General features: G+C 42.5%; 1 protein-coding gene across 15 annotated transcripts in view; it reads left to right on the plus strand.

Annotated features, from left to right (window-relative positions):
- robo2 (roundabout, axon guidance receptor, homolog 2 (Drosophila)) overlaps nt 1-26,170 on the plus strand; it is a 342,596-nt gene that overhangs the window by 282,733 nt on the left and 33,693 nt on the right. For 11 of the 15 annotated variants that reach the window (XM_077565197.1, XM_077565205.1, XM_077565200.1 and 8 more), the window contains 11 exons: nt 2,684-2,855; nt 5,861-6,066; nt 7,829-7,910; nt 8,645-8,810; nt 9,600-9,766; nt 11,532-11,653; nt 14,472-14,703; nt 19,861-19,985; nt 20,824-20,995; nt 22,723-22,911; nt 24,695-24,721. In XM_077565197.1, the coding sequence (XP_077421323.1) occupies nt 2,684-2,855; nt 5,861-6,066; nt 7,829-7,910; nt 8,645-8,810; nt 9,600-9,766; nt 11,532-11,653; nt 14,472-14,703; nt 19,861-19,985; nt 20,824-20,995; nt 22,723-22,911; nt 24,695-24,721 (1,660 nt within the window). The remainder of the gene's footprint in view (nt 1-2,683; nt 2,856-5,860; nt 6,067-7,828; nt 7,911-8,644; nt 8,811-9,599; nt 9,767-11,531; nt 11,654-14,471; nt 14,704-19,860; nt 19,986-20,823; nt 20,996-22,722; nt 22,912-24,694; nt 24,722-26,170) is intronic. The other 4 variants (XM_077565201.1, XM_077565210.1, XM_077565211.1 and 1 more) reach the window with 1 other exon arrangement.

Below are 26,170 nucleotides of genomic sequence, written 5' to 3' on the forward strand. Positions count from 1 at the left end.
TCTGTTGACCCTGATAAGGTTTAGATCAATTAAACCCGAGTTGTCCTGTAGAACAATTGTGTTTAGGTTCAGATCAGGTCAACCTCGAGCATACTGTAGAACAGTTCCATTCAGTTAAGCCCGGTATTGTTCAGACCAAGGAAACCCTGTTAGTGATGTAGAAAAGTTGAGTTCAGCTAACCCTGGTACCATTCAGATCAGCTTAGATGGGATGGGGAACTGAAAAGTTGATTTCATACATTTTGGACCTTTCAAGATGGGAATGCAATATAATACACAATCGACAGGATATACGTGTTGCTCGGTGTTTAAAAATAAGCATTTCATGCCGCAGCACTCTTTTGCTTTGCCGTTATTTGGGCTTCTTGTTGCTGTGGTCAAACACTGGCAGACCTTGCGCTTCTGTCGGTTGACCGAGAATCGTGCTCCTACAATGACGTGCTACGGCGATCCAACGGCACTGCGGGAACATCACGTCAAATCGTTGGTTCTTAACCTGGGTTCGATGTCACCACTGGGATTCAATGAGTCAGTGTCAGGGGTTTGGCGGAGGTCAAGTCAAACACCCGACTCAAACGATTGGTGATGTTGGCTGCAAGTGATCACACTTCTTTGCTTGGCTTGTGCTGCAGGGAATTTGGTGCACTCATTAGTCGACTTGTGGCTGTTGTGATGGTATGTTGTGGTGATTCGATATTATTGTAATCCCTTCAGACTACACAAAATGGCTGCTCTCCCTGTTCAATTTGTTCACCAGTAAACCCTATACTTCTACTACTACTAAAATCATTTTCTTTTTCAAAAGAGTTCGGTGAATGTGCATAGGAAAAAAAAACGGTGTGGGTTCATTACCTCCACCAGGGTTAAGAACCACAGGATTTTTTTGGGGCACAGATCTTCACAGTTGACTATCTGTCGTCGGTATCTTCACTACCGCTTTTTTTCCAGCAGCCGTCTTTTTTTTTTTTCCGTCAGCCGGCGGCGGCATGCGTGGCGGAGCGCTAATCGCTTTTCCCTGCCGTGACCCGTCGCACTGATAAGAACGATCCCGTCTCTCGCTGGAGCAGTTAAGCCATTCAAATACCTGCGAGTCCTCGCAACACTTGACAACAGCACCAATTAGGAGCCAGTCGGGGCTTGTCGATGAGCCCGCTGATATGATTCAGTTGCGGATACGCTTCAAACACGCACTCGCGTGTAGCTTGCAGGCTCAGAAGAGGTGCGGGATGTTTACCCCTAAAACCCCCCCCCGACATTGACTCACAAGCAAATGATGTTTTTTTTGCCGAGTGTCTCACTGCTGCTGTTGAACTTTGGTGGAAGCGAGCGAGTTCCGCCGAGGTGGGATGCTAATTATTAACAGCCCAACTCGGCGTCCTTAATTAGAGTAAGCGACAGAAAATGATGATTCTTTCCCACCTTCTCCCTCTTGAGGATAAGCAAGTGTTAAACGCTCATGTGCGACGGATGGACTAATTTGTTACATCGTTTTGCTTGTTCATTTGTTGCATTCAAGCAGTTTGTCGTAATTAATTAATCTAATGTGTCTGCTCTCCACCAGTGAAGAGATTTCCCCCAAATGGAAGTGTCATAATCATCATCTGTCGGTGTTCTAGCAACCAAGCTCGTAGATATAATAAAACAGGGGTGTCAAAATGAGTGCCTTCGTTTTGAGTTTGTTTCTTTAACACCACTGAATTGCGATTTATGACCGCCGCTTACTTGGAAAGCCTGCACTGGGGGAATTCCAGTCACAAAGCAGCAGACACGTCCACGTCAAAATCTTGCTGTAATAAATGTCCTAATATGGCGGAGACTGGGGCCAAGTTGTATTTTACAATTTTAGAAATGTGCAGAATTTCACGTTACTTCATGTTAAAAATGAGATAGCTCTTAATATGAAAGGAAAAATGCGCTGAGCTGTCACCGATGTCTTACAAATGCACTTATGCCATCAGTTTAACATTTTCCCCACTTTTATGTTAACAAGAGTATGAAAACGTAATAATATATTATTGTACATTTAGAACAGTTAACTCTTTAAGTCATGTGATTAACTCATTCACTCCCAGCCATTTTCACTGAAGCAAGCCCCTTCGCTCCTGGCTGTTTCATTGGATTTTGACATATTTTGAAAGGCCTGCAGAATATTGTATTCTAGCTCTATAAAAACTTGTTGAAAAGAGTGGGAAAAAGAGCTTGTCGGAACATGTCCCTGACTGATCTCTTATACTCCGCTGCCACCTTCTGACCCTCTTTGTAATAACTAACACTGCTTTAAGCAGCCTCTTCATGTAAGAAGCTTTATCAAAGCCTTCTGTATGCTCTAGCATGAAAAAAAAAAAACATACATAGAAATATGTTTTTGGCAGTGCAGGACAAAGTATTAAAAATATTTTAGGGTTTTAAAGAGTTGATTACGATTAAAAAATGTATTTGCCTGACGCCACTAATCAAAAATAAATTGATGTATGTGTAGTATTTTCCCTTGTGGATGCAGCACTTCATCCCCAAGTTGCTCAATAAATCGTGTGAGCAAGTGTCGTGTGTCAGTGCATTTTCACCAAACATAAATACCAGCAGATCCGGGTCGGCAACTGAGCCAAGAGCATTTTTATTTGGTTCTTGATGTTTCCAGGTGGCTTCTATTTACTAATTGTGTTGTTTGTCCATCTTCCCGCAGAATTTGCTGTTCCCCAACCAGCCGCAGCAGCCCAACAGCCGCTTCTCGGTCTCGCCCGGCGGCGCTCTCACCATCGCCTCGGTGCAGCGGGCCGACGCCGGCTACTACATCTGCCAGGCGCTGACCGTCGCCGGCAGCATCCTGGCCAAGGCGCAGCTGGAGGTCACGGATGGTAAAGCGCCGATTTTCATTCCAATGGCGATGTTAATAAATCTCCCCAGGCAACTTTACGAATGAAGTCAAATGTAAGGCAGCTTGTAGATCAACAAAATTGCTCATTCTTACTTTTGGCTGTGTGGCAATTTTGTTGCTAGGCAGAATTTGTCCAGCCCTGAAAGTTCCCAATGATGATTCCCTGCCAGCCACACCCACAACACTTTCAGGATATGATCATTTACTACTTATTAGTTGCAGTTGAACCCTTGATTGATTGCTTGATTGATTGATGAGTTTTTTCCCCGAGGGAAACGAGCCAATCGAAAAGGCATAGGGTGAAGCTACAGCTTATCAAGCCTACGCCTTTTTTTATATATATATATATTTTTTTTTTTTTACAAAATATATTTCAGCAAAGAAACTCAATGACCACAACATGTCAACATAAATGTCATCATCTCACAGAGAAGAATGAAATCATGAAGTGAAACAAAAATGGTCTCAAAAAATTGTTCACTCTTGTCAGGCCAACAAAATGAGACCATTTTTATACACTTTCTTCTTCGGATGGTTCATATATTTAATTAGTAATTTCAGTTTTATTAAAAGAAATAATTGAACCACACATTTTCAAATCATTTTCTTTAGGGATACCACTTTTTTTTCACACCATTACGAGCACGAGTACTCAACTCCTGAGCGCCGGGTCGCTACGGGTCATTAAAAAGCATTAAAAGTCATTACATGGGTTTCGCTCAAATGAAGGCCTTAAATGGCATTCAAATACATTGAATACGATTTCCAGAGGCATTAAACATGTAAATACAATTGATTTAATAATATTGTCTTCCATGCTTTAGTCACTATAACACAATTTAGCAATTACGAATGTGATAAAAAAAAATATAGATGGTTGTTTTTTTTTAACTGACTTTAAGCTGGGAATATATGAATGCAATTTCACTGAAGTCGTCAGTGCGCTTCTGAGAATGTTTGGTTACACCCGTAGCAGTTGGTCAAAGCCAGCCCCGAGCACGACGTCTGTCATTTTCCCGCTTAGAAGAGGAACTAAAGCGCCGTCCTTGAGTTCAAGTTTAACGATGGCTTGGATGCTTGAGGGACTCCGTGATTGAGTGACTGCGATGGCGAGAGAGACCAACGTACGCGGCGACACGGTACGAGAGGAAGAGCGGGCAGTAAAGGTGGGAGGGAGGGAGTTAGGTCAGGGCCACACCTGCTGTAGCCGCGGCGTGATTTACTGACGACGTGTCCGCCAGGTTCAAGGAGAGCCGTAATGAGAAATTCCTGATCCGGAAATCCAAGGCCCCTCGGTGCGGCCTCCCGCATTCCGTAAGCACATCCATCAGGCTCGGAATGCCGACTCGCGCTCCCGAAATCCCCGTCCGGGCCATTTTAGCGATTCTTGCGCAGCCTCCGTGTCAGTCTGGTGGTCTTTGTGAACACCAACGGGAGTGTCTGGAAAAGAAGCAGCTGTGTCTCGCCTCCTTTTTTGGATTTACATCCTGCAATCATTTCATATTTCTCCCTAAGGCCTGCCGAGCGACGCGACAAAATGCAGCCGAAATGGATCATCGTGAACAAATTACAGTCGGTAACTCACCTGCGCCTGCCAACTGACCCTCGCTCACCTGACAACTCGCTGCAATCATAAAATTGCGACCCCTTGTGGTCTTACCGCGAAACAGTATTTTATTTTATTGAAGCACATAAAACACGGTGCAATTGACAGAGTGGAAATGGGCGAAAGTAAACAACATATTTGATTGGCTCTTGCCCTCTTAGATCTATTCATGCGCTTTTGAAACTAGACTCCCCACGCTTCGCTTTTTAGCCACAACTACAATTGAAATTCTAAATTCAGTGGTGTTTGGTTAACAAGTACTACAATTTAAAAGTTTTTCCAGTTACGAACCATCTCTTGGTCATTTTTTTAAATGTAAATTGCAATGTAAAATATTGCAAGTCTCCCCCCTGGTGGCCAACGCGGACACACCACATGAAACTGCACAATGCCCGTTGAATTAAAGCACCCAATTAAACAAATTATTTACTATTTAACTATTTTACAGTACTTTATGTTATATCTCATTCGATGTCCTTTCAAAGTAAATGTTAATACAATGAATGCTACCATCTATGTATTTTAACAATCAATATATGTATTTCTAATGGAGTTTATTTCGTAAAATAACAGAAATATTGTGTTTTTACAGTTACAGTGATTTCATGTTATTTGACATGTAAAATCAGAGTTTATTTTTGTAAATTAAATATTTTCAAAATACAGGGGAAAAATTATAAAATAAAAAGTAAAATTCAGTTATATTACAGGTTGTTTTTTACAGTGCAGTTCAATAATATGTAAACTTTATTTATTTATTTTTATTTAAAAGCATGTTACAAGTGCAATTTTGGGTTCACTGGAACGGATTGTTGGCATTTGTATTCATTTCAATGTGGAAAGTTGGTTTGAAATGCACGTGTGTCTTGGCTGGGTGTGCGGCAGGCTTAAAAGCGAAAGTGGATTTGGAAGAATTCCCATAACTGGGAAACCTTTTACCATGGTATAAAAAGCGAAGGGTGCGATAACGTGTTGAAAGGTTACAGAGGTCGTCGACTGGCTAATTACCCCCTGCGGGTCTGCTGTCATTAATCCATAGCGTCTAATTAATGTGGCTTCTGCGGTTTGCCAGGGGGGCGCTCGACATTATTCAGCTGCACTGCGCCGCCGTTAACCCCCGAGTTCACCCTCTGACACCGCCACTCTTTCGTGGAAGGAATACCCCCAGTCCCCCCCCCCCTACTCTTTTTTTGTCCCTTTCTTCAATCCACCACAATGATTCATTACCTGTGCAGTCTGCTTGTAGTGAAAGGCGCTTCTTTCAGGAACTGGACGATCAAGAGGGCCCTAAAAACAACGGAATTACATCCCAATGAAAAATACAGGTCCCACCGTTGGCATTCTGGAGTCTCTTCATGTTGTGCTTTGTTTCGTGGCAGTTCTGTCGGACAGACCTCCGCCCATCATCCGCCAGGGACCCTCCAACCAGACCTTGGGCGTGGACAGCGTGGCCCTGCTCAAGTGCCAGGCGGCGGGCGAGCCCATCCCCTCCGTCAGCTGGCTCAAAGATGGCGTCAGTCTGCTGGGGAAAGACCCGCGCATGTCCCTGCAGGAACTCGGCAGCCTGCAGATCACCAACATGAAGGTAAGGAGATTGATTGGTTGGTTGATTGAGAGAATTTCATTATTTGTCATATTATTTAGTGCATTTAGATTATAAAAAATTACCACAGATTTTTTTTGTTTATTTTTTCATTAGTTTTCCCTAGTTAAACAATAAAATATTTTTTTTAATTATCACAAAATGTTAATTTCATCAAGCAATAGATCATTTAAGACTGGTTAGCACGTCCGCCTCCCAGTGCAGAAGACGTGGGATCAAGTCCGGGCTTCGGTCTCCCTGGGTGGAATTTGCATGTTCTCCCCGTGCTTGCGTGGGTTTTCTCCGGGTGCTCCGCTTTCCTCCCACATTCCAAAGACAGGTTAATTGAACACTCCAAATAAGTGTGATTGTGAGTGTGGATGGTTGTTTGTGTCTGTGTGCCCCGTGATTGGCTGGCAACCAGTTGAGGTGACTCCGCCTACTGCCCGAAGCCAGCTGGGATAGGCTGCAGCGACCCTTGTGAGGACAAGCGGCTAAGAAAATGGATTGATGGATAATTTAATAATTCAAAAAAATAATAATTAAACAATCATATATAATAGAAATAATAGAAATAACAATCAATAATATTATCGATAATAATCAACATAATTGTTTTTTAATTTGTTATTTCTTACTGCAAAAATAATCACAAAATTGATCAAACTAATAAAAACTAGTGGTAAATAATCAAAAATGGCGCTAATAGGAAAACATGTCAATTTATTAAAATTATTTAAAAAATATAAATAAAATATAAATTATTCAAGCAGAATTTTAGCGAGAAATCTAATAATAAATGTGCTAATTAATGTATTTGTTTTTTTTATCGGTAGGTCTTTTTTAATAGCTACAGACAATAGCAATTTCTAAAAGAGAATTGACATTGTAATATAAATATTAAATAAAAACAATTCAAAAAGTAAAAAAAAAAATACAATAATTTAGTAATATAAAATGACTTTTTAGTATAATTCTTAGAGAAAAAAAATTATAAAGAAATTCAAAAAACTGAAGGTGTGCCTAATGTTACATAACAGCTACATGCTATTACTATTTACAAACACACACACACACACACACGCAAATCCATCAAGATGATTGACAGGAAGAGATCTTAAAGAGATGAATAGGCTGCATTGATTTTTGCCCTTAATAGTTTGATGGTATTACTGAGTGGCCCGACAGCTCTAACAGGACTCGGCACCACGGGCTGGGATGGCCTCCAGCTGGAGGATACACAGAAACACGCACACACACACACGCACTCATGTACACACGCACACACATTGAAAGTAGATTACATTTAAAGCGCTCGCATCTTCCTTTCCCCACTCTGAGGCCTCGGTGGAATTTCTATTACGCTTGACAGAGCTGACGATCGCTGACATGTTAATGAATAAATGGAAAGAACGCGCACGAGCAAAGCAAAGTTGTGAAAGGGGACGGACGGACGGACGGACGAGCCAGCTGTCGTCGGTCCGGGGGTTTCTTGTGGCCCGCCCTAAACGAATTAGCTTTGTTGTGGTCGGCGGGATGGCGCTGAAGTGAAGGAAGGCTGCTGAGTAGGAAATGAAATTCATTAGGAAATTAGCGTCAGCACCGGCTCGGCCAAGTTAGCCCGTAAAAGCGCTGGCGGCGACTTTTACGGCACTAGGATGCCAGCGATTTTGTTGGTGTTTCTCGAAAGTGCTTCACATTTGCGTTGCATGAAGTCGTGGACACGGAACATGATTTGAGAAGCTTTTCTGTTCTTGTGTTAAAGCTGTCCGACTCGGGAATCTACACGTGCGTGGCCACCAGCTCCAGCGGGGAGACGTCATGGAGCGCTTTCCTTGAAGTCAAAGGTACTTTATGGCCGTGTGGATTTTCAATTTGCCAGGTTGCATTTACAATACATGCTAGTAATAATTGCATCCGCCATTTTCAAATGTGGTCCTGTTTTAATCACGCTCGTTAGATTTTATCATAGTTAGTCAACCTCATCCCATTTTGAATTTGTAGTCAACTATAAATCTAGCATTTTAGTTTTTGAGTCCAAGAAAATATAATTGCATTCGTCTAGATTTAGTCAGATATATCGGATACACAACTATTTCACATCAAATTTTCTCTCATCATTTTGATGAAAAAACAACTTGACACACAATTACAGTAGATCAACAGTGGCTACTATGGCTCCATGCTACAAGCTAATAAATTAGCCAGCATTAGTTAGCGGTCAGATTAACATCACTGTTGGAACGTTATAGCCATTGGAGTAATGTTACGTTAAAAGTCGAATTGACTTCTTTTTTCTTATCTTTCACCGTGAATGCACTTCCTGTCTGTCTCCATGTTTTTGTGCATGTTGCACTCGCTAGCTGCAGATTTGAATGGTTGAATTTGAGATTCGCTAACATCAAGCTCAGCCCTAAACCTAACTTGAGTTCAGAAGAGTAGTTTGTTTACACATGTTTTGGGAAAAATTCTCGACCCCTAACTCCAAAACTATTACTCCTTATGAGCCCAAGCGCAGCCCAAGCGCTAACCCTAATCCGAATATCCCCAAAGTAGCCTTAGAGGTCTCTGTGGTCCGCAGAAGGTGGCGTCGTAGCGCTCACCAAGAAGCACGACGACGACGAGCTCGCAGGCCCGCCGTCCAAGCCGCAAGTCACCGACGTCACCAAGAACAGCGTCTCTCTGTCCTGGCAGGCCGGGCTGGTCGGCGCCTCGCCCGTCAGCTACTTTGTCATCGAGGCCTTCAGGTTTGTGTCCCGATGCGCGTTACGTGCAAGCGACGTGGGAGAAAACATACACGTATTCATTTCGAAAATGCGCCAAAGAGATGTTTGCATTTTATGAAGTTATATCGCAATGATAATGATGATTTTTAGGCTAACTGGATTGCTTTGGAATAGTTTCCCGCTCATGTTTTCTAAAATAAAATATGTTATACAGCAAATATATTTTATATCATTTTTATTTATTTTTTTAATGATTTTTTGTCCAAATGAATGACTATGAGATCATGACCCGGCACCCTGAACCTGACCCGCTGTTGCTGTTTACAGTGAAATTTAGGGGGAAGGGGCATTAGCGCTATAGATGATATATTGATAGATGGCATGTGTTGTCCATACATCAAAAACGTTTACAATGAAATGGTCAAAGTCTACTGATGCTGCATCAGGAAAGTGGCGAAAAGGAAGAAAAAACAGGCCCAGGGTACCCTCTATCATTGTCTATAAAAATAAACATGGGAATAGCGTTAGCTTCTTAGCTTGCTTGTAATTTGTTTACATTCTGCACATCAGAGCAAAGCAAAGTCAGTCCAGTCCAGATACCTGCAAATAGATTTCTATAAATCATTGTTTCGCATCATCACAATCTATACTTTTGCCTAGCGGGCACCAAATCATCGCACAGCTGGGCAAGACCCTCTTCCATAGCGACCCATTGAAAAATATACTTGACGAATATATTCGTCGGTGGCAGCAAACGTTTGGTTTTGAGTATGAGGAAAACATGATGTCACTTGTTGTTTCCCCTCGCAGCCAGTCGGTGAGCAACAGCTGGCAAACGGTCGCCGATCACGTGAAGACCACCCAGTTCACCGTCAAGGGTCTTCGGCCCAACACCATCTATCTGTTCATGGTCCGAGCGGTCAACGGCCAGGGCGTGAGCGACCCGAGTCCCATGTCGGAGCCTGTCAGAACACAAGGTACGTCGATAGACTGTCCCTTTAAGAGGGAAGGTCAATGAAAGCTCCAGCCCCGCCCAGCCCCGCCCAGCCCCGCCCAGCCCCGCCCAGCCCCGCCCCGCCCTACAAAAGAGCGACACTGATCATCATCCTCTTTGCAGTGAAATACGGCAGAAGTTTTCCCGAGGTCAAACTCCTCCATCTCAGCCTGGCTTCATTACGGCCCACACTTAAGCAATTATGGAAAGCAAGCATGTCTACTCTTGGACGGCCAAACTGAGTTAGCGCCGTCGCCGCTATGTTAATGAACATAACGGGCAGAAACGACTGCCTGCCGGCTCGTTGGAGATTTTATTACAGCGGCGGTCGGGCCTCAGTCTCCTGATTACATTGATATGATAATCAGCCTTTCAGCTAAATACCGTCAAGACGAGTGCGTGCGCTTCATAAAAAGATGAGTCCATTTGGATTTCATCCTCGTGCAGGTCGAGGCTTCCGAGTGATGTATAGACATGTTTATTGACACTGGCCATTTTTATTTTTCAACCGTGTTGCGCCCGTCCTGCAGGATTGCTTCGAATATGATTTGTGACTCTTGAAGAATAATCTTCTGCACTGATGTTTTTTCTGTTGCCTGTAAATTAAAAGAGCGACGATTAATAGTCAAACTTGAAAATGTCATCGAGTCCGTTGAACTTGCCGGTGCCGGCGCAGGTTCTGTATTTTCTTCATATTTTTGTCTGGTTTGAGGATTATGTTACAGGTCAAATTGTCCCATTTTGTAGTTAGAAAATCCCTCCCAAAAATCCTAAATGTTTAAAAATAGATAAATAAATATTACTGAAAATTTATTTTGCTAAATCTGTACTCACAAAAATGTGTTTCTTTTATTTTATTTTTGTATTGACAGTTGTTTTTGTTTTTTTAGTTAATGATTAAACATGCATTGCGTAGTCTTATTCTCATTCACTTTTATTAATTAATTTTTTATTAATTTTAAAAGGATACTTGACTCATTGAGCCATTTTCAGCAGTAAAAAGTTCATAATAGAATTTTGTTCAAAATGAATTTGATAATGTCATTATTTTTCTTGTACAACGTTCAAACTTTTTTTTTTTACACTTGCTGTCAACTGAAGATGACATCACCTGTGCTGAGGAAGTCCAATCATGGCTCACGTGTTTTCTGGTTTTGGTCAGCAAACTGTGCCATGATTGGTCGCTAACTACTCACTCAGCAAAGGTGATGTCATCTTCAGTCAACAGCAAGTGGAAACATTTGTTTTTAAAGGTATTAATTGTACATGAAAAATAATAAAGTTACCAAATTCATTCTGGACAAAATATGAACTTTTTGCTGCTGAAAATGGAGTCGAGTATCCCTTTAAACAGATGAAGTTGCCTGATTATAAAACTACGGACACCGCTTGTTGTTGTTAGCCGCTCGTTGCACTATTGCGGGATTCACCATGACAGGGAAGGTGCCGAAATGCTGCCTGTGGTACTTTTTGGTGTAATTGATAGCTAGTGGTTTACCGATTAGCTCGGTTGAACCACTTAAGATTTCTTGTCGTCGACTACAACATAATGAATGTGGAGTCCAAGTCAATCAATCGATGACATCATTGATATTTTTTCAGCATAGTAGGGTAGCAGATGGTCGAAAGTCTTTTGTAAATTGGCCGATTGGAAGACGAAAATGTGCTTAGCGATTCGTCGGCTTTGAGCATCGATGCATCGCAGCAAATCGTTTCAACTCGTATTGTCCGTCTCTCTCGGCCCGCAGACATCAGCCCGCCGGCTCAGGGCGTGGACCACCGACACGTGCAGAAGGAGCTCGGCGAGGTCATCGTTCGCCTGCACAACCCCGTGGTCTTGAGTCCCACCGCCATCCAGGTCACGTGGACGGTGAGTTGCCGGCACAAAATGCCGGCACAATTTTGCTTGTCATCGGCATGAAGGTACACACACAGGAATTCATTTTCACCCTTTTGAAGTCACTGCGAAAGGCCAGCCTTGGCGGAGGTCAGCAGTCTTCTGAGTATACTTGTCACATATCACGTCAAGTCAATATTGTCGACGAAAGCCCAAACTTTAATTCAGGTTTAATAGTAGTAGCAAAAGTTATGAAACGTGATCCAGTGTACATGGAGAATGTTTTCCATACTTGTTTTGAAAAACAAATGTAATTATGCTAGTTAATGCAGGTCAAAATAATGATTTTTTCTTATAATCCAAAAATGTCACTTGTCAGCTGTTTCCAACGCATTCATTTTAGTAAATAAATTCTCATGGGATTTGTTCGGGATGAGACATTTTGTGGTCTTTCTTAGCAGATGGTTCCTTTTTTTCCTTCTCGTAATCCCCAAAAAGTTTTATTTGTATTCATTGATCATTCAAGTACAAGTAGTCCTTTGTAACGTTCACATAATTTATCTTTCAATTTCCTTCATACGCATTCAGCTGTTAGCATTCCCACGCAATTTCTGCAGAAATTGCACTTAGTCTAGTTGTAGTGTAACATTGTTCAAGTCCACAAGATTAGCCTCTGAGTTAGCGTAATTGTTTGTTTTGTTTCCCTCAACTTTGAGTCAAATGTCTGTGGTTTGCTCCTTTAAGTAAATGCACATCAACTAGAGAGTAAATGATGTCGTTACGCTACAGCAGAAGCAAATAGAAATATATAGAAACATCTGGTTGTTGATCCATCTTGTTTTGATGAGGCCAGACACATTCTCAGTCCGACAGAAATGAATGTTTATGGTAATAAAATGTTTAGCAAACAGTATTTTTCCTGTTATGAAATGACGCATTTATCTTCCTTTCTTCAGCGTGTGTGCAAACGTTTACATTTCACAGCATCAGCGCATTCTGCCGCATGTGACAAATTACCGAGCGGCTACAAACTCGTCTAACGCGATTTTTTCCCCCCTTTTTTTCCTTTTTTTATTATTTGTATAAATCACTCAGGTCCGCACACACGTGCATCTATCATTGATGCGTGTGTGAGGAAGGGGGGGGGGTTGCCATTTCCGACGCGCGGCACATTAGCAGTTTTCCTGCTGACATGTTTATTTACCCGAGTAATAAGTCTCACCTCGGGACTTGCAGAGCTAATTTAAGACGATGGCTTTTTTTTTTTTCTTTCTTATTTTTTAACGGCGACAACGTCCAATCAACGCAAAACGCGACTCCCCTCATCAATCAGCCTTCCGTAAACAGCGAGAACCTCCGCTCCGAGATCTTTTATATTCCCAAATCATTCCATTAATAAGTCAGCCGATGCCATTTCACTGATTTACTCTGGCGAGAGGAAGAAAGGGAAAAAAAAGCATCTGTTTAATATGTCGTTTGGAAAGCTGCGCTTTTGCTTGTACTGTTAACAAGCCATTACGATGAATGATGTGGTCACTGCCCTGGCGCATTGAGCGAGGGGAGTTCTTTTGGTTATGGGGGCTTCATGTCTTTATTTAATGGCAGCCATTTGCTATTATCAGCGCTGTGACATTCCCAGTTGGTAGCAGCCGGTTGGTATTTAGAAAATACACGCATGCGTCCTTCAAGGTGGCGTTCTAGAATATCTAAGAGGTGGTAAGTCGTAAGATGGGCGACGCGCGTTAATGTCAGAGCGTTCATTAAGCTAAGCGTAGATGTAGCTGGTGATAAAAGGACCCATTAAATTAGCAACGGCCTCTAAAGTGTCGTGAAAGCAATCTGAGGAAGTACATGGCCAAAAAAACGGTGTCCACCTTCAAAGGGCATATTGTTTCTTAGCCGCAATTTCCTTGGTGTCTTAAACGGTAAATCGAGTTAAAAATGATTGCATGCTCCCAAAAACGTATAAATACGTTCTATTTTAAATTAATACCAGTGTCCTAAAAACTGATTTTGATGTTTTGTATGCTAGAGCATACAGACGGCTTTGATGTAGCTTCTGACCTGAAGAGGACGGTTAAAGCAATGGAAGCTATTATAAAAACGGCCAGCAGGTGGCCGCAGAGTATAAGAGATCAACCATGGCCTGTTACGACAAGCTCTTTACCCCACTGTTTTTAACAGATTTGTGAATAATGATGAAACTTAGCTATATTCTAATGCTAATTGCTGCAAAATGGAAACAGATAGAAATGTACTTTTTTTTTCCTGATGAAAGAAAATATGTTTTTATAGCAATAGAATACAATATTCTGTGGGCCTTACAAAATCAGTCAAAATCCAGTAAAACAGCCGGGAGCAAAGGGGGTTGCTTCAGTGAAAGTGGCTGCGACTGAATGAGTTAATATTTCGTTTGTGGAATATGAATTAATCATCAACAACAGGTTTCCGTCCATCTTAGGCGGCAGCCATTTTGTCACTTGCTGTCGACTGACAATGACATCACAGTGCCAAAGGGCTCAGGTAACGACCGCCGCCGCGGTTCATCCGTTTACTGGGCTTGGTCACATGACATTCACAAGCGGAGCCCGCCTGGCACTGTGATGTCAATTCCAGTCCATGGCAAGTAGCAAAATGGTCGCCCGTGTGGCGAATAAAAAGGGGTTGATTTTTCTTTGGTTGTTTTTATTTCCATTATAGTTATGTTTTGTATTTGATTTTGGGATTATTTATATTTTTGTATCCATTTTTATTTCCACAATTATTTATTTTATTTTATTTTTATTTTGGCAGCAAAATGCATGCGTCCACTTTAAATGATCCCCTTTAATGTGAGTCGCGGTACTTTCAGGTGGATCGCCAGTCCCAATTCATCCAGGGCTACAGAGTCGCGTACAGGCAGACGTCAGGGCTGCCCTCGCCAGGACACTGGCAGACGGAGGAGGTGAAGATCCCATCGGAGCGCGGCGCGGTCCTGTCGTCTCTCAAGAAGGGCATCGTGTACGAGATCAAGGCGCGGCCTTACTTCAACGAGTTCCAAGGCATGGACAGCGAATCCAAGACGGCGCGGACCACCGAGGAAGGTAGGACCAAGAGCGATGCGCTTTGTTGCGCCATGTGACGGCTGACTCATGACCACCCCAGGCCGCCGTTTGTCATATCTCTCGGATGCTCAGTCGAAATACGTGGGTTTTTTTTGGTGTGTGTTTTTTTGCCCGCCGCGCCCTTTTTTCCGGGGAGTAGTTTACGACCGTGTGTGGGGTGTTTGTGTATCCTGACTGCCAATCCATCACCCGGCAGGCGCGGGCCCGAGGTGCGATTGGAGCACGCACACACTCTGTCATGTGAAGATGATGGGCGCGTTTGATTCGGACGAGCTTTGACAAGGCCACGGAGCGGCCTGGCTCGCAAAAACAAGTCCTGAGCACGACCCAACTTACTCTGCCGGAAATTGATTTGTGAGATTAAGTTTATATGCAGCGTGGAATAAATCCATCGTCCTACACAGTTCTACCATTCAGATTATATAATTGTCAGATCTATTTCATTTGTATATTTTGAAAATATCTACAGCATAAAAACTCAAATATTTTTTTTGTAGCAAATGTAATTTTTTTTAAGTGTTAGCCACGTGCTTATTAAAATGAGATGGTGGGCCACAAATGACCCCCGGGCCATAGTTTAGGCACCACTGTGCTAAAGAGAAGGCTAGCTTTTTTTGTCGATGCCAACTAATATGGGCGTAGAATAAAGTCAAAGTTGAATGATTATTTCCAGGACACGTCACACTACTTTTTCTAGAAAGTCCGGCTGTCAAGTCCTCTGGCAATAAAGAAGTAAAAGCTAACTTCCTTAGCATCAGCAGAAGGTGAAACTCTCAATTTTACGCTCAATTTAAACCTCTCCAGAGGGATTTGGCTTCGAAATAATGACGTTTTTTCTGCAGCCCAAATGAGTTTTGAGCAAAGTTTTTTGCTGAAGCCAAATGGCTCCTGAGGGGGGGGGGGGGAGCAACTTGATATCACCCCCTCGAGGTACGTTTGCAGACAATTAGCCAAATATGTCTTCATCAGGGTGGCGTCATGTACTGAATGCAAGGGACTTTCCAAACATGTTGTTGGCCTGGTTCAGAAAACTCACTCATCTAATTGTACTATTGCGGTCGTTCTTGAACAGAATCAGTCTGCAAGCTGGTGCTCGTACTTTTGTCTTTTTTTCTATGTTGACTCGTACGTAAAGTTTTTTTTTCCCACACTTTGATATACAAGCACTTTCTACAATGCAATCTGAGAAAGTATGTTTATGTCTTGGTTATCATAAGCTAATTCACTGCTCTCACAAATATTAATGTTAAATTTACGCTATTTACATCTAATTTTTTTGAGGCAAGTGAGGTCGATTGGAATGTCAGCGATAATTTTGATACGTCGAATTTCAGCACGTACGATCTTAGTGGTGGGGATTGTTAACTGGAACTTGTCAGTCAATTGGAGAAAAGGTTCCCGGATTAGCAGACAAAATGAAACTGTCGAGATATTTTGAAAAATAATCAAGTTGAACTTTGTTACTCGGTTTTAAAGATATTTTTGGGACATATTTTATTAAGGCATTTTTTTCCCAACAAAAAATTCTATCACTCTGGAACCCATGGTTTAATTTTCCAAATTCTTGGTGCATTGTACTCCGGTTGATATGTCCATTATGGCAAGCATTTGTATTTTGAATTCAAGGGCTGGGGGGGGAGTCAACCAAGTCGGATAAGTCGAACGCGCAATTATTTGATAATTCATTGGAATAATCCATAGGATAACAAATTTTAAAAAGTTTTTGGGGGAAATCTTGTCACATTGCTATTTCTAGTGATTAGGGAGAGTAACGAGAATGATGAATAGGTGCATCCGCAATCATTCACTCATTTCTTGCTATGAAAATCGCCACAAAGAGATTCTTAGTGGACATTACGGGAATGATCTCGGTCCACAAGTCAAAGAAGCCAAATGAGAAATCTTGTCTCGTTCCTAATACGAGCCATTCAAACATCACTTTTCCATTATTTGTCGCCTTCAACTGATCCGTAAAACTCCCAGAAGAGACGTGAAAGTGATCGTCAGGTTGTTGTGTTGAAAAAGGCCATCTCGCCTCACCACACGAAGGCTCGCGTGTGTTGTTCGCATCCCCGTCAGGCTGACAGCTCCATTTATTTCCCGCCCTTCCTCCAAGGGACCGTATCTCCGGTAGCAGCCAGCGTGCCGACCGCTGTAGTGTAACCGTCGTCGACGCCTAACAAAAAAAAGCAAAGAGGAAACGCGGCAAGCCGCCTCCCCCAAGGCCCCCGGAACCTGCGTGTTCGCAGCTATGACCGGCGGAGATAACTCTTCCCGCTTTAGCGCTATCTGCATCTCGGTCCCTCGCAGTGATTGACCGCTTTCTATTTCGGTCCTAACCCATCGCACTCCCGCCGCCAAGCCTGCTCCGAGCTGATAGGCTGTCCGAGCTCCGCCGAGACGCCGGCAAGATGGATGAAGAAGTCAAGTTTTTGGAGTGATTAAAACTTAGCGCTGACCATTAGCTAGCGCGCTTACAGATCTCCCTCGGAGTGGATTTGGACGGATGAAGGGTCGTCCTATTGTTCTGTGAGGATGGAAGTCGTGGCTCGCTGATTCTTATTTCCCAAGATGGCCCTTTGGAGAACAAGCACAGATTAAATCGGGCCCTCGCAGCCACTTTGTCACAGCGAATCCTCGCAATTATCGTAAAATGTTGATGGCAGGCTACGCCCACATTACGGTAGTTGTTAAAGGTGTATTCAAGGATCTTCTCGAAAAGTAGCAGACAAATGTCCGTTTTAAAAATGCGCATACGGGAGAACATCCTACCAGCCCTCCTGCTCATCCGGGGGAATCGCCTATCAAATGTCGAGGACGTGCGAGCTCATCTTCATCATCATCTTCATCAGTCTCTGCAGCCGGCCTCGCTTCATAGACGGATGTCCTCTTGCGGCTCTCAGCCATTTTTAAAGTATGCGGTGAGATGGGTGGAGCTACAACGATGAATGGCTGAATCGGAAGCTCAGCGGCTAAATGCTACAAACGCTCTAAGTGCTCAGCTAGGAACGAGCACGCACGCACGATGTCGTTACGGCAGATTGATTGACGGGATCGAGAACTATTCGTTAAGACGATCCACCCGGAAGACGCAGTGGCAAAAGATCCTTGAATACATAAGAAATATTCTTCTTATGGATGAAATATTCTTCTTATGGAAGAATATTTCTGTCACACCAAACAAAAAGTATCGCATATCTTAATCAATTTCATGTTTACAATACATTGTGATAATTTGTTTTGCCGAATGCATAAGTCAAATTTATCATGTCTTGTGCTAACTTAATGTATAACGTTATGACGTTTTAAACATTTTTTTTCCGGGTTTGGTAGTAATAAGTTTCCGTAAAAGCTAAATGAAGACAAAGCGGCTAAATCGATGCTCCTAAAATTTAATATTACGTGACCGTTTAGTGGCCAGACTGAAGAACGTAGCGGAGCAACATTTCTGATTCAATTCTGGGATCATTCTAATTGAATTCAACCAAAACAGAATCCCGTTTTGTTAACATAATGTATTATTTCTAGTTGCTCGATTTATTTCTATTGTCTAATGTGTGTCCGTTCTAGGGAATAACTTGGCGAGAGGAACCATCACATTAATCATGACATTGCACCAACACGTGTCAGAGCCTTCTGTGCAATGTTGTCAACGTTATGGATTATTGATTTATTTTCATTTCGGTTGTTCAAGATGGTTAGTGCAAGTTATCAGGAAGAACGGACAAATCCCACGAGCAATTGTATCCAACTCATTTTGCCACGTGCGTGCGCGCCCATGATATGATTTGTTTGTATTTCTTCATTATCCAGCACGGCGGTGGCGCCGACGTGAGAGACAGGAGGTCACATTTGCGCCCGCCATACATCACTCGGCTAATGGCTCTATTAGCGCCCCCTCTGAGGGTGGGCTGGAATGAAAAATGTGAATTGTTTAGCACAAATATGCATGATAATAAGTCGCTAAATCATTCATGCCATTAACTTTGAACGACATTGCCCGCGATGCCCGCCGCACGCCGAGCCCCGCCGCTCCGTCACCTGGATTTAATGCGGCCGTTTGATCAGATTCTCCTCGGGTAGATTGTTTCTAATCTGCTTGAGGTGGCGGCTTCATAACGGGGCCCATTCATCTTGGGAAGCGCTGGCCGGTGGCGCTGAGGGATGGCTGGAGATTTAGCGGGTGACAAGTGCCATTTTGGATGGAGGCGAGGTGAGCGAGAGGCAGCGTGCCAGTAATTGACCTGTCAGTATTCTGAGCTCGGCTTCCGCCCCACTGCGGAAATGAGAAAACATTATTTCTAATACTTTATGCTGCCACAAACTGCTGTTTATTTCCCCCTCCATGTGGCGGGTGTCGACAGACAAGAGCGTTCACCGAGAGTGTATGAGATGAAGTTCAGTGTATAAGAAAGCAGCAAGTGACTGACACCCACCCAAAAAGATTTGCTCATCTGTGCCACAAAGGTCTGACTGAATGAATTGGAATTTTCTGAAACAATTTTCTGAATTTGTATGTTACAAATGGCTATGGCCCGAGCACAAAAGCAACTAATGAGGGAGTTTTTAGTGAATAGCGGAGTATAAGTACCCCTGAAAATCGGAAAAATAGGCAAATCACAAGCAGCATAGCGTTACGGTCCCCAGAGGTGCCAAATCCAGGTCCAGAAAGTAAAAATCCTGCCACAGTTTGGCTTCAACCTCAGGTGCTAGTTAGCTAGCTCCCACGGTGCTCCTTTACCTGCTAGGGAGCTACCTAGCTAGCATTAGGGACTCAAGCCAAAACGTGGCGGGGTTTTCTTTCTTTCTTCTCTGACTGTCACAGAGCTGGCAAATCCAGGTCCAGAAAGTAAAAACCCTGCCACAGTTTGGCTTTAGCCCCTTGTGCTAGCTAGCTAGCTAGCTCCCTAGTTAGCTCTCATGGGGCTAGCGAGCATGAATGGGTAAAGCCAAACTGTGGCAGGGAGGCTATGTGTGACTGTGAACTATTTTCTACTGTTTAGTGTAGCTTATTGTGTTTCCCACTGTACATCACACTGACCAAACGTACCAGACTTGAGGTGTCAACCGGCTCGAGCACGGTTCATTTCTGAGCACGAGTACGTCCTAACACTTGCATCATTTTCTGGTTCACAGCCCCCAGTGCGCCCCCTCAGCAGGTTACCGTCCTCACCGTGGGAAACCAGAACAGCACTTCAATCAGCATCTCCTGGGACCCTCCTCCCCCGGACCATCAGAATGGTATCATCCAAGAGTATAAGGTTAGTTCACGGCAAAGCGAGACTGGACTGTGTTGGAAATCACTCCCTGTGCTGTATTCATGGGGGTGACATTTTTTTTTTCATTGTTTGTGAGCACATTAGCCCTGATCAAATTCATCTGGACAGACAGACAGAAAGGTGCTTGTTAGCTTAGCTTGTTAGAAAGATGCTAGCTATCTTGGCTTGTTAGATCAATATATGCTAATTTGTGAGACAAAAATAGATTTAATACATCGATAGATACCATAGATAGATGATTGCTTGTTATCTTAGCTTGTTAGATCGATATGTGCCAACTTGCGAGACAAAAAGATACCAAACAGTAAATAGATGACTAGATAGATGGCTAGATGGATGCTTGTTATCCTAGCTTGTTAGAAAGATGCTAGCTATTTTAGCTTGTTAGATCGATTTTTGCTAACTTATGAGACAAAAATAGATACGATAGATGGAGATATAGATCTTAAATATAGTATCTAGGCATTAGTAGCTGTGTTTTTTCCTCATTCTTAAATACAAAAATCAAAGTATATGAGTCGACTCGAGGCAATGTGATATTTGCGTAAGTAGTGAACATCGATGCTTATTAGAAAATCAAATAATCCCATGATACACTGTGTCAATACAAAAAAATATTTTCAATTTCTGAGGTAATGTTTGAATTTATTTTTTTGCCCACGAGACAAACTCATTAGTTGTGGTTTGAAAATATATGTAATATAAAGACATAACGTGCCTTTTATTGCAATTAATTTTGTTCAGTTTGAATTAAATGATTTCTTTTTTGTGAAACAGCCTTTGACTTTTAGTTTGATAAATGGTTTGTTCCTGGTTCCAGATCTGGTGCCTCGGGAACGAGACGCGCTTCCACGTCAACAAGACGGTGGACGCCGCCATCCGCTCGGTAGTGGTGGGCGGACTCCAGGTGGGCGTGGTTTACCAGGTGGAAGTCGCCGCCAGCACCAGTGCGGGGGTGGGAGTCAAGAGTGAACCCCAGTCCATTGTTATTGGTAAGGAAAAGTGCTGCATATGTGCAAATTCCTTTCATTTGAAGATTGAAGTTAGATGGCTCGGAGTTTGACTTTTATGTCGTAACCAGGTTTAAGATTTTTCAATTTAGCATTTTAAGCCTGGTTTAGCGTTTGAAATTAGGGTTTCAAACCAAGGTTGTTTTTCAAAGGTCTAGTTTAAAGCCTGTTTAGGGGTTTCAAACCAGAATCATGGTTTTAAAGTAGGCTTTCAGGTCAGTAACACCTTAGTCGGCATGTATTCTTCCATTGCGCCGCGACTCACGTTTCCCCCTTTGACCTTCCCTCTCCATTCCTTTTTTAAAAGTTGAGGTGTACCTAATCAAGTGTCCAATGGGCCAGTATGCTTTCCTGTGCCCAACCCTCTATTATTATGATCCATAACTCCGACTTTCGTTGGCCTTATTTCCCCAGCGTGGCTCCCGTGATCCGCCCCTAAGCGCACAGCCCGAATCTCTCGAACCTTTGCAGGCACCATCAAAAAGTGTCAAGCGCGTGTTACGGGCCGGATCGATCCATATGTCCGCTCGCCGGCTTTGGTTTGCCGTTGCTATGTTTTAACAGTCTTGGAGTGAATTAGAAGCCCGGCTTGGCAAACAAGCGGCTCACTTGGGGCTTTTTCTTATCAGCTTTGTCTTTTTTGTGTGCGTGTGGGTTTTTTTTTTTCCACCGGCATTATATTGCACTGCACATCCTCGTGACTCCGAGTCGCGCTCCGTTGGTCGATATCTTTCGCGGAAAATCATTGCACCTTCTCTGGGGTTAATCAATGTCCTGACTCCCATTTCCACAGAACTGGATTACATCGGCACCGTACCAACACAAGAGCTGCATGACAAGCCGAACTGTTGCCGGTTCAAAGTCTGTCTGTGGTTTCCTATCCTCAGTATTGGAACGTGCAACAAAGTAGGGTTTCAAGACAAAGGTTTTAAGCTAGGGTTTTAATAGGGCAGTATACAATTACTCCCAAACGACTATTTTTAGAACAGAGCACAGCGCATGGGCGTGGCCAGTTGATTGTCTAAAATCTCTATTGACGTTCAAAAATTCCTCACCCCCAAAAAAATCTGCATAAAATGCAATGTTCCCCTTGCAACTCATATCTTTATTGTTGTGTTAAGGGATCAAAAAATTATTTATATTATCCATTATAAATTCATCGGCTGGTAAGTCGATTATGATATTATCGGTTATTCTGCCAAGTATTGGGCCCTAGTTCCAAGACATTAGTTCAGGTTTAAAGAAAAAGTAAGGATTTGGAGCTTGGGTTAGGTTTGGACACCATGGTTAAGGTTCCAAATGAGGGTTTGAAGCTCATGTTAGTTTCCCAAAAAATGCTAAGGTTTTCAGACAAGCCTCTGTGCTTCAAAGGAGGCTTTTAAGCAAATCTTCAGGCTCTATTTTCATTCGGTAACGCTTGGCTCTTTTGAAAGTAGGGCTTCGAACAATGGTCAGGATTTCAAGGCTTGGGCAGGTAGGGTTTCAATTTTGTGTATCAAAAAAGGGTTTAAGGTTTCAAATGATGGTTTCAAGCAAGGCTTAGAGTTTGAAATTTGGATTTTAATCCAGGTCTTCGATTTCAAAGTCAGGTTTAAAGTCAGTAAATCCGTCGGCATGTATCGTTCCATTGTGCCGCGACTGGCATTTCTTTCCAGCTTGCAGCTTGTTGCGACGGAGCTTTTAACGCTTTGGCGCTGTCGCACTCGCAGGCAAGGCCTTCCAGGACGTGATCATCCACGGCAACCGCAACAACAGCATCACGGAGCAGATCACCGACGTGGTCAAGCAGCCCGCCTTCATCGCCGGCATCGGTGGCGCCTGCTGGGTCATCCTCATGGGCTTCAGCATCTGGCTGTACTGGCGCAGGAAGAAGAGGAAGGGCCTGAGCAACTACGCAGGTGGGGACAGCATGGCCGCGTTGTGTCGTAGCCGCCGGCGGGGTCGAGCGGCTTTTCTTTGAGTGCCCTCCTCCCAATCCTTTATCAACACACCAATCTTGTATGACTGGATAGGGTCGCTTTGCTTTTTTCCGTTGCCGAATTTTAATCAGCGCCATGGCATCTTGTGTGACGCTCTTCATTTGTGTTTGTGAAATTTTTGTGTTTTCTTGCGTTTGTCGCCGCTTTTGTGTGGCCTTTCAGCTGCGCGCCGTGCGGCCGCTTTCCAGCCTTTGGCGCTGCACACCGGCAGGACATTCAACTGGCTTGTCCTTTAGGGGGCTTTCAACTAAGGCTGGGTATCAATTCTAATTTCCTCAATCAATTACATTTCGATTCACAAGGGTTCAGTTGGGTTTGATTCGTTTTGCTTCAATTCAATCGATATTGTTTAATTATGGAACATCAATTCTTCTTAACTCTTTGACTGCCAGACGTTTTCAGAAAAGGGATGCCGTGGGTGCCAGCCGATTTAAGCATTTTTGACTGATCTTTCAAGGTCCACAGAAAATTATGTGTTTGGACTATGGAAACACACATACTACCAAATGAAAGATTGGACTCTCGTCTTTCATCAGAAAAAAAAGTTTGTTTCTACCTTATTCCGTTTTTCAGTAATCAACAATAGAAAATGGTTAGTTTCACCTCTGTTTTGAAAAAAAAAACGTATTTTAACGTCTTTGGCACTCCTCCATAGGATTTTACTAAACGTTATTTAACGTTTTTGGCAGTCAAAGAGTTAAAGATCAAAGGCATGATTAAAAACTCCACAAACAAATTCCTAATTCAATTTTGCAGAGGTGGTGACTGGTTAAATAATTCAATAATTGTAAATAAAGATTCCGAATGGTCTTGAAGTGCAATAAGTCAGGTCATGTGAACAATAAATGTCAATAAAATGGTAAGATACAAAACAATTAGCCTTTAAAATTATATTTTCTTAGGGGATATTAAAATAATCGATTGATGATTTTATAGATCGATATCAGGCTCAAAAAGGAAAATCGTTTGATATCAATCGATTTTTTTAAACCCAGCTCTACTTTCAAACCAAGGAGGGGGCTTTGTTTGGCTCAAAGCCGTCGTTGGCAATGCAAACTTGGAGTTTTAAGGCATGCTTGTTTCAAACTAGTGTTTCATGTCTTTCTTATTCTGGCTTCAATTTTAGGTTTAAAACCAGGGTTAGGGTTTCAAAATCACTATTTCAAGTAGAGATGAGTTTCAGGATTAAGCTTTTATGTTTTAATTGCTATGGTTTCAATTTAAGATCTTCCTTTTGGTGTAGAGTTTTAAGACTGGGTTAAGGTATAAAGTTGGAGATGGCTTGAAAGCTTGGATTAGGGTTTATCGGTACTAGGTATCAGTGGAAAATTTTTGAACATTCCTAGTTTCAATCCAGAGGATTCAAGTTAGGTTTCAAATAAATATTAGTGTAAAATTTGTTTCCAACACGGGGTTAGTGTTTGACAGAGCTGGAAACCTTTCAAGCCAGAGTTGATTAGGAAAAATACCTCAATTGATTTCTTTCTTACCCAGTTGGATTACTGCGTTCACGCCCGACCAAACAAAGCAAAGTAGAATGGCCCCACAAGCCTTCACTGTTAGCCTAGCCTAGCCGCCGGTGCGCAGACCAGAGCCGGCAGTGCCGGCAGCCAGCCCCCTTCCCTTCCCCCACCCCAGCCCAAGCAGCGCTAACACCTGTGCAGGCTTTAACGCGCAACCTTTCTGTCTTCTTGTTTTGCAGTTCAGTCCTTCACGTTCACCCCTGCAGGTACTGTTCATTTGTCCCGTCTCCTCACCATCCCCGTCCTCATCCCACCTCCGCCCGCTTATTCAATACGCCAGGCTAACGGTCATGGCTAATGCTAATGCTAATCTAACCCTATGAGGCAGGGGTGCGCAAAGTAAAGTAAGCCGCTTAGCATTTGCAATACTTTTACTCTACATTTGTTTATTCACAATATTTTCATGTATTTAGTTTTAATTTAATATTTGTTTCTTATTTAACTTCTTTACTGCCACACGTTATCCAAAAAACAACCCGGACAGTGCCAGACGATTCAGAGCATTTTAACTCATCTTTCAAGGCAAACCAAATATTGTGTGCTATGACTACATAAACAAGATCGCGTTCCATTCTTTCATTAGAAAAAAAAGTATGTTTCTTCCTTATTCCGTTCTTTAGTAATCACCATTTGAAAATAGGTCAGTGACTTTCACACTAATATTTTTTGTTTAGCGACGCTTTGTGAATTTGATTTAATGTCACAAAGGCTTTGATCTTTCACGTCATCCTTGAATCATGTTTCATTGTAATTCCATACTACCGGGAGCCCATTGAAAAGAGATACAAGGCTGCCATCTGCTGGCCATTGTTAGTGGCTGTTTTGTGATTTTTTTACACCCATTCACAAAAGGAGCGCCGCGCAACGAGTTCTACTGCCCATTGAGAAAAAAAAAAGTAGTAAACGTCAATTAACGTTTTTGGCAGCATTCGTTTGGATTTTAGTATATGTCATTAAACGATTTTGGCGGTAAAAGAGTTAAAAATGGTGGTTTGATTTAGTGAAAATAACTAAATATTAGATAATAGTAGTATGTGATATGATATGAATATTCTAATAGTACGTAAATGTGGTTAACGTTATCTTAAAGTCTGGAATAAGTTCAAACTACCTTTTTTAAAAAGCAAAAAGGTTTGCCCACCCCTGCTCTCAAGTGACTTTTGCAAATCATCGATTGCTTATTGGCTGTGACCAAAAAGTATGCGTTTGCATCCTGGGTTTTGTTTATGTTTGTGCGTACGTGTATTTGTGTGTGTGTGTTGTGGCCAGTGGTGTTTGTTAAAACAAAAAACAAAGCGTGAAAAGTTCAATATGTTGGGGGGGGGTTCCTAGGTCAAATTCGGGGGGGGGAAAGAATCGACTGAAATTGATTCCCGGAAATTTTCAAAAGAAATCTAGCTTAGCAGACTTACGAATTGCTTTTTACCTGATTGATTCAGATGGTGCTATGGATCACCTGTTGCCAGGCAGAATTGCCGTATGACCAAAATCGAATTAAAAATCCTTTCAATTGTAAATCTCATTTTAGTTTTAACATAGATTGTATTTTTTTTTTTTTATCTTTAATTTTTTTCTCTTTTATATTTGCATTCACTTCTACAAAATCACCACTAAATGTTTTAGTGTTTCATTGATGTTTTCCAAATCAATTTTCC

Source organism: Vanacampus margaritifer, chromosome 5 (genome assembly GCF_051991255.1).
Source record: "Vanacampus margaritifer isolate UIUO_Vmar chromosome 5, RoL_Vmar_1.0, whole genome shotgun sequence".
NCBI classification, from domain to species: domain Eukaryota; kingdom Metazoa; phylum Chordata; class Actinopteri; order Syngnathiformes; family Syngnathidae; genus Vanacampus; species Vanacampus margaritifer.